This window comes from Gopherus evgoodei, chromosome 6 (genome assembly GCF_007399415.2).
Source record: "Gopherus evgoodei ecotype Sinaloan lineage chromosome 6, rGopEvg1_v1.p, whole genome shotgun sequence".
NCBI classification, from domain to species: domain Eukaryota; kingdom Metazoa; phylum Chordata; order Testudines; family Testudinidae; genus Gopherus; species Gopherus evgoodei.
In genome coordinates, this window is record NC_044327.1 from 51,292,522 (window position 1) to 51,306,668 (window position 14,147).

The window sequence follows — 14,147 nt, forward strand, 5'->3', positions numbered from 1 at the left end:
TTATAAATAGAATAAACAACATTTTTCTGCACACAAGCTTAATCCTGTTTGTATCTATATACAGAAAGCATCGAAACAACGTGGGACCTAGCAAACCCATTTCTCAGCCCCGAAGAAATATTGTAGGGTGCAGAATACAGCATGGATGGAAAGAAGGGAATGGACCTGTAACACAATGGAAGGGGACAGTTCTTGATCAGGTTCCTGTAAATCCTTCTCTCTACCTTATTAAGTATGATGGATTTGATTGCGTCTATGGACTAGAACTGCACAAAGATGAAAGAGTGTCAGCTCTTGAAGTCCTTCCAGACAGAGTTGGTAAGTGCGTTTTGATGTGCGTACATATATATTGCATGCTCTGGACAGGATGCTGGATGGAGCTGCTGGATTGCATTTTATCAAGTCTGTGGACTTTCATTAGTAAATGTTCTCCTTATTTTGGAGTGAGTAGGGAATTTTACTCTCAAATTAAAAAAATTATTTTTATATTACATTGAGCAATAGAAGTTCAGTACTGTAAATTGTCATCTAATTGGCATACTTATATAGGATATACTATTGATCAGCCTTATTCACAGCCAAGATTTCTCTCTCAAAAGTTTATGTAATGCTTAGACTAATATTTCTGTTACATGTTAAATTGTTAATGCTGAGTGAGAGTTCACATTTTACAATTCAATTTCATGAGAATTTTCTTTGCTGTATTCCATATTCTATGGTCCTGTATTAAGTGTTTCTCCTATGCCTTTTCTGAGAAGTAATAAAAATAAAGTGAAATTTCTTTAAAAATGAAATAATTGAATTAGTTTGTTTTCAATAGCTCAGTCTGAATTTTTGAAACCTGTAGGATGTCTGAAACACTTATTAAGGTTCAGAATTCACGCCAAGTGTCACTGACTCTCAAAGTAGATCAGCTTTTTTTGTTGGCTGCAAGGAGTTAGCTGTGTTTCAAGAAAAAAAAAATCAGTGACAGTAGAAAACTGTAGAGGCTATTTTATGATCAGCCCTCACCCCATTTGCTAAAAGTTTATTTTTAATAGAAACAAAGATGTTGTGGTATCTGCTCTGTAACCCACAATTGGTTTTCCTTAGTGTTTCTAATTATATTTTTCTGTAGTGTGAGTGCAGTGAGTTGGGGCTTGTCTACACATAAAAATTAATCTGGAGTACAGTAGGGGTGTGAGTTTAAAGTGGATTAATTTCTTGATTAGCTCCATGTGTGGATGCTCTTTTTCCTGAATAAGTGTGTCCACACATGGAATTTAATCAGGAATAGCTATTCTAGAATAACTGATAGTGTAGACAAGCCCTTATTTAATAACCATAGCTAGAATTCTGCATCTTTGTAATCTGGATATACCCAGAGAATAAAAATTTCCACCAGTTAATTCATATAATTATTTTGTAAAGAAAATAATTTGAATAAAGCCCTTTTTATGGTTTCTATGGAAGATGTAGTATGCAGGCTTCCGAGTGGTCCTGAATTTTATGCAATATTGTGTACATATTTCAGCTTCATCTCGAATCAGTGATGCCCACCTGGCAGACACAATGATTGGCAAAGCTGTGGAACATATGTTTGAAACAGAGGATGGCTCAAAAGATGAGTGGAGGGGGATGGTCTTGGCTCGAGCTCCTATAATGAACACGTGGTTTTATATTACTTATGAGAAGGATCCTGTCTTGTATATGTATCAGCTCTTAGATGACTATAAAGAAGGTGACCTCCGCATTATGCCTGATTCCAGTAAGTACGCCAGTACCTTTTTTTTCCTCTAAACCAAAATGACAGCTCACATTCCATAGACATTGGGTTTGTTTGTTTCCTGAAATGAAAGAGCTGATGAACTGCAAGAACTGCAGAAGGTTCATATATTTTTTATATTAGGGATGACTCTTAAATGGTGGTAATTTGAAACAAGGATAAAATGGTAATTGTATTAGCCTGTACTACCACCATCCACTTTTTCCATATGTATAGGTATTCTCCCTCAAAAATATTGGTTTCATCATAGCATTAGTTTGATGGGAAAGCGAAGTTAGGCTTTTTTTTGTTCCTTTGTGTTATCTTTTAACTAAATATAACAGATCACAAGGGCTAAAGTGAAACTAGATGAATTCATGTACCCTAAATAAATGTCGTGTGTGTTTCTTAAATGATCACATCAGGACGTGGAAATTTTGGATGATAATTCTTAAAGACTTTTGGTACGTGTGTTTCTGAGTCAGTCGACCTATAACAAAGATGGTAAGGGAAAACGATGTGTGTGCACATGTGCCATTCAAACATTATGATACACAATGAAATGAACATACACACATACTGAAGGTTTTTCCCTAAATTTAATTTTCAGCCCTGTAACTGTAGATAGGAACAACCAGTTTGTTTGCAAGTTGGTATGATAAAAAGAATAAAATAGAATTCTTTTAGAGCTGTTTAAAGACTTGAATGTTAGTTAATTAAAAATTACCCATGTCTTAATATTATTCCCTTTTTGATTAAATTTCACTTTACATTGCCCCGAGTCTTTGTGCTCTGTGTGTTTCAGATTTCGTATTGACCATGTTTGTTACAGGAGTTATTCAAGTGGAGGCTGGAGATTTTAAGAAATGGGTTTTTTAAATCCAGGAAGATAGAGGGGTGATTGTGTGTCTTGGTTTTTTTTGTTTTGTTTTTGTTTTTTGTTTTTTTTAATCCAGGTGGCAGTTGAAGCTTTTGGTACTAGAGAGAAGGGGGGCTGTATGTCTTGTTTCCCTCTTGGCCAGGAATAGAGGTTACATTGGATAAACTTTGGAGGGAAAGAGGTTGTTTCCCTCACTTCACTGTAGCGTATATACCCCTATATCCAGCTATGATTATTAAGCACATTAGCTCAGCGTTTCTGCTAAAACAATCAGCAGCAAAACTATTAGTTTGATTTTTTTTTATTCCCCCCCCCCAATTTCCCCCCTTGGCTGCTCTGTGGATTTGGCGAGGGGAAGGAGTATCAGATGGGTACTAGAAGATTTCTCTTCCATTAACTGAAGGAAAGAAGTGCTGAATCTTTAAAAACGAGACAGAAGAAAAACAAAAAGCAGCATTGTAAATAATCTGAATAAAAATCATATACCCCCACCTTCAATGAATGAGTTTCTTGTCCTGTTATATTGTGCTTGTCCTGTTATATTAATAGTAGATCTCCAGGTATTCAGTGTCTTCCAGGGTAGAAAATATTGAATTGCAAATATAGAAAACAAACAGGAGAACTCCTTTTAAAAAAAGTAACAACAAAAAATGTTCAAGAGTAAACCCCTTTACCCTTCTTCCTAGGTGAATGAATTGTGACAGATGCTTTGGCTTTATAATGGGTTGTTAGTTTGGTTGTTGGAGTCCTTGATGGGTGAAGCTTTCCATAAATATTAGAGCTGGAAGCCATTCACTGGATTCTTAACTATGTGGTACAGTTATTAGTAGACAATATCACACCAGTGTCATTGTACCTGAACAACCAAGAAATGCTCATGGTTACAGCCTATGTTGTGACCTAATGCCTCTTTGGAGTGATATGCTGATTATCAGACCAACCCAGATTCTCTTTCTGGCAGTGGGGAAAAAAACTTGTGTGCCACCAGCATGAATCACAGATGATGGAGACTGTAATTGTAGCTGTTCCTAAATAAGTCAGTGGTACAAACTCTTTTTCAGAAATGGGCTTATGAATCAATAAATCTGTGTTCTACTAAAAGCAATTTAAAATGTCCCTGGTCCTTTTTTCTGTTTAAGGACAGGGAAGGATCCCAGCTCTGACAAATGGCTTTTTATTGGACTTCGGCCATTGTTTTATGTCTTCCCTTGCCTTCCCTCACTCCTCTCCTCCTCGCCCCCCCTCCCCCAAGTTTCATAGATGAGGGGACAAGGCATACATGTTTTTCCTAGTTACAGATCGAGTTAACAAATTCTGATTCTCTGATCTTCTGGGCTTGATGTTGGAGACTCTCGTACTTGTCACTGTCTCTCCAGACACTCTGCCAGGAACAGTCCATCTTCCTTAGGTTTTGGAACCTTTCAGCTAGTGGCCTGAATTGTGCTCTTGAGGACAGAAATTCAGTGTTCCAAGGATGTCTGTGTGGGCTTGAAACTTAGCACTTTAATTGAGGGAGCTTCTATTAAAACATTTGGAAGGGTGCTTTACCGCCTGTCCATAAGACAACCTTTTTCTTTTCTATGATAATTGCAAGAAGAGTAACTGAACTGTAGGCTTTTAAGGCTGACCTTTCTTTACTGTGTTCCATGAGGGAAAGGTGACATTTTTGTCCTGACACTAAATTTTTTCCAAACAAAGTCTGATTCAGAAGGAATTCTGAAACTACACCAGTTTTTTGAGCCACACTCTGACTACCAAAGGAGGCTAAGTTAAATAAACTTGATAAGTTTTTAGGATAAAGCCCTGAGAGAATCACTCAAGTTTCTTGCAGTGTTAGCATCCACAGCTTCAACTTTGTCCTATTAACAATAAATAACCTCATTGTGAATATTTAACACTCCTAATAGTTTATAGTTTAAGCAGTTTTTAACAATTCTAGCATTAGATTACTCTGTGGGGTAACCCCCTGTACCTCATTTGGGTACTGGACTATGCCCAGGACCCTGGGCTTCAAACTCTGTGTTTCCTGCCTGCAATCCTTCTCAGTCAGTGAAGACCACTATCGTTATCTGTACTGCCCTGAGGAAGCTCATATCATACTGCTCTTATCTGTACTGTCTTGAGGAAGCTCATATTGTGGTGAGGTGCAGTATCCAATCAGACCCAGGCTGGGAACCCTCCCTGTACTGCAGCCTGATTCCACAAGGAGTGCGCCTTCTGCTGCAAAGTCTGATGTGGGAGAGATACTCCCCTCGCTCCCCCCCCCTCCACCATAGACCCTATGCCAAGGCCTTTTCAGGAAGCTAGAAAGCACTTTCATAAGCATGAGACTATCTTCCTGAAAATTCACTTCAAAGAAGTCAGATGCATCTGTAAGCAAACCTACTAGCTCAGTCCATGAGGACTTAGGACATACTAAGTCCCAGAGGCACAACAAGAAAGCTTATAAGCATTTGGCTCCATTGGTTCCAGACCGTGTCGTGTTTATACCATCATTCCCAGCTGCTTCCAAACAGTAGGTACTGATAAAGCCCAATCACTGCTGGATACCACCGTCCTTGCTGGCTCTGATGGTCCAGACAAGCAGAGTCCCCCTTATACCACAGAGGTCCGAATCCATTTCCACCCTCAGGATATTTTCTCTTTCCTGGGTTCAGAATCCCCTCCTCTATCGGGGCTCTCAATTTCGAGGAGATACCATCTCCTCTGAGAGAACCCATTGCAGGGTAGTGCCTGTCAATTCCCACCCCCACCTGATGCAGAATACATTTTCCCCTCAACGCACCAATGGTACCACCACTGGAATCAGAATCAGCCTTCTCCTCGGAAGATTAGGAGCCATCTGATGAACTGCTCTTCCCTTACCATACTTATTATCCTCCCCTACCCAAAAGACCCACACAAGCTCAAGAACAATCCTCACCTCTTCTGACTTAGAGCTATTGGCACCTGAGGCCACAGGGGCTTCTGTGACCTCTTACTGACCTCTCCTGATGGCCATATTGGGGGCCTTGGGACCAGTACCACCCTGCAGAGTCGATTCAATTTACTAGGGAGTCACTCCTTGCCTCTTCTCTAAGGGAATGCTCCGATCAGGGGTGCTGGAATAATTTGTATAATGGAGGTGCTGAGAGCCAAACTGTAACCTTGTATATGACGGAAACCATTTCAAGCCAGGGAGTGCAGCATCATCCCCTGCACTCTTAGTTCTCGCACCTATTTGCTCCGATCTACCTCTGGATCTGACGGAAGAGGAAGAATACTATGTGCTGGTTCCACCAGAACCAGCAAGGCTGCCATCATCATCCCTAGATGAAGCGGTGGCTTCTGCATCTCCATACTCACATACATACATTCTTTCTCTTCTTCCCCCCCTGCCGCCACCGCCGCCGCCAATGACTTTAGGAAAAGGAAGTTCTCGGACCTTCTCTGCAGAGTCTCTGGAGAGCTTCATGTTCCCCTTGATGAGATCCAGAGCAAACTCTTAATCATAATCATGCTGCACCTCTCTGTTAACAAAACTATACTGGAGCACGCTAGTACAATTTGGCCACCTCTGCTACCTGTGCTCCTACCCTCAAAGGGGCAAAAAAGCATTGTTATGTGCCAGCTAAGGGTGCAGAATTTTTGTTGTCTCTCATAGCTCCTAATTCATTGTTGGTCCATTCCACCTCTGGAAGGACCAGACAGCAACATGCCAGGTCTGCTCCTGCTGACAAAGAGGATAAACACGTGGATTTACTGGGAAGAAAGTTCTTCTCATCATCCAGCTTTCAGTGCCGAATAGCCAATTACCAGGCATTGCTGGCTAAATACAATTCCCTGAACTATGGCAAGTTTGTGAAGTTTACTGACAGAGCTTGTTTCCTAGCTTTGATGAATGAAAGCAAACTGGTAGCCAGGACCACCCAACCTGCAGTCAGTGCCACGGATACCTCTTCTAGAGTTATGGCAGCTGCTGTTGTCATGTGCAGGGAGTCATGGCTCCTTGCATCAGCCCCTTATGAATCCACTTGGCAGCAATCAGTACATACCATTCACCTTCTCAAGACTACTGTGGTTTCGCATACCCACTAACTAATAGATTCTGGAAAGGCTTAGTGAGAACCTTCCTGCCTCCTCAGAAGCTTGCACCCCAATGGAACCTGAATCTCATTCTCTCAGTGATAACGAGACTCCCCTTTGAGCCTTTGGCTGCTTACTCCATCTCCTTCCTTTCCATGAATGTCGCCTTTTATGTAGCCATCACGTCAGCAAGAAATGTTGGGAAATTTGGAGTAATGATGGCTGACCCTCCATACATTGTATTTCATAAGGATAAAGTTTCCTTGCATCTATACCCCAAATTTATCCCTAAAGTAGTTTTGGAATTTGACCTTAACCAATCCATTCACTTAGCTGTGTTCTTCCCAAAACCACACGCTTCCACAGATTCCACTCCCTTTATGTTTGAGCCTGGGATTTCTACCTGCATAGAACAAAATCAATCAGGAAAGCCCTGTGACTATTTGTCTCTGTATCAACAACAGTCAGAGGGCAGGCCACCTCTACCCAGAGAATCTCCAAATGGATATCTGGCCGCATTCTACTCTTTCAGCTGTCAAACCCCTCCCCTTTCACACTGGGGCTAAGAGCTCATTCCACCAGAGCCCAAGCAACAGCAGGTAGCAGCCCTCCTGGACACTTGTAAAGCAGCTATGTGGAATTCCGTTCAACCATTTGCAAGAGATTATTCCCTGGTGCAGGATTGTTCTTCTGATGCCTCCTGTGCAGCAATGGTAGTCTGCTGAGCCCTATCAGCCACATCCTCCCACCCTCCTCATGTTTAGGTACTATTTGTCAGTCACCAACAGTGGACTACAATAGGGACCATCACTCAAATAAGAAAAGGAGGTGACTTACCTGTGACTGGAGGGTCTTTAAGATGTGTGGTCCCTATCGGTAATGCACTTTTCACCTACTGCTTCAGATCTTATCTGATTCATGGTAGAGAGAGAATTATAGAGGTGAGCCAGATACTTGTTTCAAATTCTCTGGCTCCCGATACATGGTCTGAATGCATAACCCACAGTGGAATACAGACAGGGACCACACATCTCAAAGAACTTCCTCATTTGTTACTTTGCTTTATGTGCATATGACTATATAGGAGCTAATGGATGCAGGATGTCTAGGAGGCTAGAATAAGATTTCAGTTTCTTAAAATTCTGGTTGCAGTGTTACCCAAGTACATTTTTTCCTGTAATGGTAAATTTGTGGATCTGTTGAACTTTGTTTGACTGAATAGACTACAATTTTTAAAATGTTCTTCTCAAACATTGTAATTCATCTCTTCTCACGACTCCTGATATTTGTATACATTCTGAAGGTGTCTTTGCAGTTGTTATGTGGATTGAAAATCCTTAAACTCCTAACTAAACACATCATGTTTTCTGTGTTACAGATGATTCGCCTCCAGCAGAACGGGAACCAGGTGAAGTTGTGGACAGCCTGGTAGGCAAACAAGTGGAATATGCCAAAGAAGATGGCTCTAAAAGGACTGGCATGGTCATTCATCAAGTTGAAGCCAAACCTTCTGTCTATTTCATCAAGTTCGATGATGATTTCCATATTTATGTCTATGATTTGGTGAAAACATCTTAAACATCATCGTGAACTTTTGCCAAACTCGTGGAACTATTAAATGTAAAATTTGTAGACACAAAGACTTGACTGCTTTCCAGTTTAATGAAAGCTTAAATGTCCCTGCGAACCCACAATCTCTGCCAACAAAACTGTTTTGTTCTGAATAATACAAACAAATTTGTGTGAACATGACACATTTTGTGTAAGGGAACTCCTTTTCTTGAAGGAAGTCGCTATATTTTTGGGGAGAGGGAGTTAAAATAAACAGCTGCAAATTCAAGCTGTGTAAAGTTGATCTAATATTGTAATCATTAATCTAAAAAATTTTTTCATAGCCTTTAACTTTTTCTTCAACCTCGCACTCACCTGTTCAACTGCCACATGCAAGTGTAGTTTGATATTTTCAATATTGCCTTCTTGTGTAACATTAAATTTAATTTCTTGGCTACTGGCAGTCCTTGTTTTCAGGGTTGGGGCTGAGATGATTTCAAAAAATGTAAATTGTTGGTTTGTGCAGTGTTAAGGAGTGCCTAACCCAAGTAACATCAATCTACTGTGTTTCTATACCTTATTTCAAAGTTGCTTTTTAAGAATTAGCAGTACATGGGAATATTTGTGCATCTTCGTAGACACAAGACAGTACAACATTAAGTGTTTGACTTGCACCTTTCAGTGAAAAGGCTTTAAACTATAAAAGGTTTAATCAGCTATATAAACTGTTGATTAGAAAATGCAGCCCACATTTACAAGTTGAGGGAACCAGTAAAACTACACAAAACAAGGTTGCCTTCTATTCTAAATGTTGTATTTTTGTTATACACACTTCTTAACAAACTCAAGTGCTCGGTGCCACAACAGTGATAACATTATATGTTACTTCAGAAAGATCTTTAGACTACACATTGGCAATCAGTAGTCTCTCATTTAATATCAAAATTAGCAATCTGGATGTTTGTGTATGGACTTAAAAGCCTAATAATTTATCTGTTACATGTAAAGGCAGAAACCTCATGAAAGAACAGTCCTCTTACATTAAAGACTTGTTTTAGAGAAGGAGAAGCATTTGTTGCTTTCTGCTGCGTTCCTTTTTTTTTTATTTCCCCCCACCCCCACCCCCCCCCGAAAAAACGTCCGGACAAATCATCTACAGCTTAAACCTGTTGTCGCCTTTTGTGGTGTGCGTTGTACTCGCTTTGAGGTATGCTGTAACGTGAATTTCATTCAATGAACACTAGAATTCTGCATGCCAATGGTGTACTAACTAATGAAAAGCTATAGGCAGCCTCAGTGGTTCGGTCATCTGCATTAGATTGTGGATGTAAATAGCAGCCCACAGCTGCAGATCCTTTCACAGTTTTAATCTTGCAAGATAGTTGTAAACCAAGGTAGTTTAAGTGTGGCAGTTTTAAAAATTAATCAGAATTGCAAAAATGGTCAGTTCAGCAACAAAATTGTCATGTCACATTAAGGCAGAGCTTTGCAAGTTTGAAAGCACTGCTTCACAGAAGGCTAGTATGTGAAGCCAATTATCACTGTTGAGGGGAGGAACACCCAGATACCCAACCTTACACAGAAGGCTAGGAAAAGGTGCTGTTAATCAGAGATCCGAGGCCCAGATGACCTCTATTATAGATGTTCTTGACATTGAAGATTCAGTGGTTTAAGCCCCTTTCTATCCATTTTTGCCTGACTTCATATTTTAGCCTTAAGGCTTGTGCCTCATTATGCTGTTGAATGGTAACACATACTCACCATATAAATACAGTACCTTAATTCTTTGTCCATTGCTACTATTGCATTATGTCCAGTATTTCATCATGGGCAACCAAAGGCAGGCTATTGTCTTTCAGTGAATAGCTTCTCAATGCAGTCCTTAAGTACTAAGTACCTGAATCATAAATGTTCCTTGTGTTTTTGAACAAAGTGAGCAGATTTGCAACACAGTGTTTTCATCCTGCAGATCTGTTATGTGTTTTCTATTGACTCTTAAGAGTCCTGCATGTAAATCTCAAAGCTGAGCCTGGCTCCATGAGCCCAAGTTGATATTTGTGGCACAAGAATGAGTGAGTGTATCGATTATACACAGGATATGCGCATAACTTAGTACAGTGAATTTTGGGCTATACATCTAAGGAAAACAAGGTTTGTTTTGAAATATTTGAAGTTTAGGTCTACTGAAACATTTTTAGCATTAAAGGCTTGCATTTGTGGGTTTTCTGCAAGCCACTTTAATATACCACATAATCTACCAATTAGTGGAGTATAATCTGTAAATTTTTATGGCCTTTTAAGTGTCCCCTCTTGTCTGTTGCTTTGTTGGTTTTTGTTTTTTGGGTTGGGATTTTTTTTTTTAATAGTTTAAACCACCTTTTTTGAGGCTTGAGACTAATTCCACTTCCTGCCCTTCTGCTTTGGGCTTTGTTTTAGGCTCATGTTTCAGATCTGCATGCAGTGCTTGCGTTACCCTAGTAACTAAATGTTGGTTCCTTGTTCTAGGGGTTCAACATTCCTTTCCAAAATTATCATGGGGCTTGTCACAGCACAAGCCAGGATCTGTGTATAAAAGTTATTGGCCTTTCTCATTTACCTGCTGTAGTATTGTTGTATATTGTGTGTGCGCGTGTGTGTGTGTATGATGTCAGGCTGCCATGTAAAATTTTAAAAAGAAAAAAAATCTTAAATGCAGACCATCCTTTTTTGCATGCTTAGAAGGTAGAATGTTCAATGTAACAAACTAAAGTTGCATGTTAAAATGTTTAGGTTTTTTGTTTTTGTTTTTATTTTGTGTTCAGTTTTTGTGAATTTGCTTATTGTGCTGTTTTAATGGTTGTTAGTAGGACTAAATGCACTGGTGAGGCGAGCATAGTGCCAACAGAGGGTAATTTTCCAGTTGTATGTGTCACAGCATTTGAAGGGACCACGTATTCTGTTCACTAGTAAATTAAAATCACAGCTGAATCTAAAACACCACTTTTTTTTCTTTTTTTCTTTTGAGTGCCAAACCCTAAATTAAGTTGGAGTAGAATACATAAAGACCTAAATACATTGGGAAAAACCCTTTTAAACTTTCATAAATTGTAATACATAAAAGTCTTTTTTTTTTTTTTAATTGATTCATTTTAAAACTGAAAGTTTCTTTGAGGATAGCAGCAATTACAATCAATTCAGGGAAGGAGAATTATAGCTAAAACAGTTTCTGGTTCCTTTAAAATGCTGTGCTTTTTGTATTTTACATCATTAGTGCAATTTGGATGGTTCTTGGTATGTGTATAGTTCAAAGGTCTTCGTGTTCACATTTTAAAATTAGGTAATGACTTCATCTTTAGAGCTTGGTTTCACTATTTTTTTTTATTTTGAACAATGTAGACAGTTCCCTGTTCTCTGCATTTAGAAGTATAAACACTTTAAATCTGTTACTTAATTCTGTAAGTAATTTTTATAATTATGATGTAACTCTATCCTTAAAACATTTAAAATAAACCCTTTATGTGCAACTTATGACTGTAAATTTTGTTCTCATGAGCAAAATGTAGTGGTGTGTTCTAAAATTGTGAAGAAGCAGTTTCTTCAGTTTTATAACTAGAAAAGGACTTATTATTTTAACATTGAGCCATTTATGCTGGTATAATAATTTGCCATTTGAAACATCTTTGCTTGCTAAAACAAATCTTTATTCCTTCTTTTGCCAAGTAGGTATGAATGTTGATAAGATGGCATTTAAAGTGGATGAAATCTGATTGAGGTGAAGCATAGTGCTTAAATGTACTTTCTCAAAATGCAACAAAAAATTGTGTAAGGGAATTCTGCACATATGTGAAGAGCCTGTAAATTAATGTATTTTCAGTGCACATTTATAGTTTGCACTCTTAGAAGCAGTGACTCAGAAATTGTGAACTCCGGAAGCTTTTATCAATATGTAGACACTTACTTCCATGCCTGCTTTGAATCAACATTCATAATTAAATAACAAAATAAAACTTGTCAAGTATCAGAGGGGTAGCCGTGTTAGTCTGGATCTGTAAAAGCAGCAAAGAATCCTGTGGCACCTTATAGCAGACCTTAAGGTGGCCATCCTGCAGCAAAAAAACTTCAGGACCAGACTTCAAAGAGAAACTGCTGAGCTTCAGTTCATCTGCAAATTTGACACCATCAGCTCAGGATTGAACAAAGACTGTGAATGGCTTGCCAATTACAGGACCAGTTTCTCCTCTCTTGGTTTTCACACCTCAATTGCTAGAACAGGGCCTCATCCTCCCTGATTGAACTGACCTCGTTATCTCTAGCTTGCTTGCTAGCATATATATACCTGCTCCTGGAAATTTCCATTACATGCATCTGAAGAAGTGGATATTCACCCACGAAAGCTCATGCTCCAAAACGTCTGTTAGTCTATAAGGTGCCACAGGATTCTTTGCTGCCAAAATAAAACTTGAATTTTTATTTCACTCACAACAACAACAAAAGACTGAAAATTGGGGGTTTGAAACTGCTTCAATTATAGACATAATATGTTTCACCTCAGCTTTATGAAAATGGGTAAGTATTATTCCCACTGTATATATGAAGACAATATTTTTAACAAATAGGGTGCCTAAAGTTAAGCTCGTAAGCCCATCTTTAGACACCTAAAATAAGTGGTCTGATGTTTTTCAAATGTGTTAAGCATATAGGAATGCCTTTTGTAGTCAGTGAAGGTTGTTGGGTACTCAGCTCTTTGGGCATCCAAATATGTGGCTTGATTTTCAAAAGGATGAACATTTCATACCAAGCGGAGAAAATCTTTAAGAGGCCAGCCCGAGGTCCCACAGCAAATTAGCTTCAAAATGGGAATTGAACCCAGATCCTTTTGATTCCATCCTGTGCTTGATTGACTGGATTATGGTGCATGAGAAATAAGTCTGAGTGAAAGTTAAGTAATTGACTTATTTTATTGTTTACTATCTGTTCCATTGCAACCAGTTCAAACCCCTGAATTATAGTTATAATCAGGCAGCCAGTTGCAGGACTAAAATACAGTGTCTTTGATAGTCTATACCTTTTTCATTACATTCAACCAATTGCTTAATTGCTTCCACAGTGGATAGTTACAGGAGCTGTTGGGGTGTTGTGTATCTTCTCTGCCACCTCCTCAGAAATGTTTACACTCTTCATGGTACTAGGTTCCATCAACCATCAGATTACACAACTGATTTAAGACTTTCGGAGGGAGAGAATGATACTGGGGAAGGCAGACGTGTTAATCCATCTGAGAGCAATATACATAAAGCTAGCAAATAGTTGTTTAATGTGTAAAGACTGAAGATACAGATATCACAGCCCTAATCAGTCATTTGTATTGTGTAGGGCTCTATGTATTCTCTGACTGCAGAAGCTAAAACTGTAGCTAAAGGTCTTTTTAGACCTCTTATGAATGGAAAGAGAGCCTCCCAAGTATGAACTGGCATTAAACTATTGCAATGTTGTCTTCATGTGTCTGCAAACATTCTAAAACAGTATCTCAGAAAGGAATAATTTGTTCCTGTTTAGCTCTGAGGGGTTTACTTTGAAGCCTAATAACCATTTAAATGGCATCATAGAATTATAGATATTAGGGTTGGAAGGGACCTCAGGAGGTCACCTAGTCCAACCCCCTGTCAAAGCAGGACCAATCCTTGTTAACATTTACCTTACTGATTATTTCAGCAAAAACACCAGATAATTCATTGTTGCTTGCGAGGAGTGAATTGGAGTAGCTGTTTGTTGCTAAGTTTTGTGCCGTTCCCCATTATGGCCTTTCTCTAATTTGAGAAGGAATGACAAATCATTTGGAGTTGAGGAAATAACAAGTGATTTTTTTTTTCATCCTCCTGTATTGTCGAAGGATAGATTTCAATTCTTGAGCCATATCTAACAGATGTG

At 39.0% G+C, this 14,147-nt stretch overlaps 1 protein-coding gene across 7 annotated transcripts in view; it reads left to right on the plus strand.

The window, feature by feature from the left end:
- SPIN1 (spindlin 1) overlaps positions 1–11,739 on the plus strand; it is a 115,703-nt gene extending 103,964 nt beyond the window's left edge. For all 7 annotated transcript variants that reach the window (XM_030565930.1, XM_030565931.1, XM_030565932.1 and 4 more), the window contains 3 exons: positions 65–318; positions 1,514–1,747; positions 8,068–11,739. In XM_030565930.1, coding sequence (XP_030421790.1) covers positions 65–318; positions 1,514–1,747; positions 8,068–8,267 — 688 coding nt within the window. In that variant the 3' untranslated portion in view covers positions 8,268–11,739. The remainder of the gene's footprint in view (positions 1–64; positions 319–1,513; positions 1,748–8,067) is intronic.
- The last annotated feature ends 2,408 nt before the right edge of the window (positions 11,740–14,147 follow it).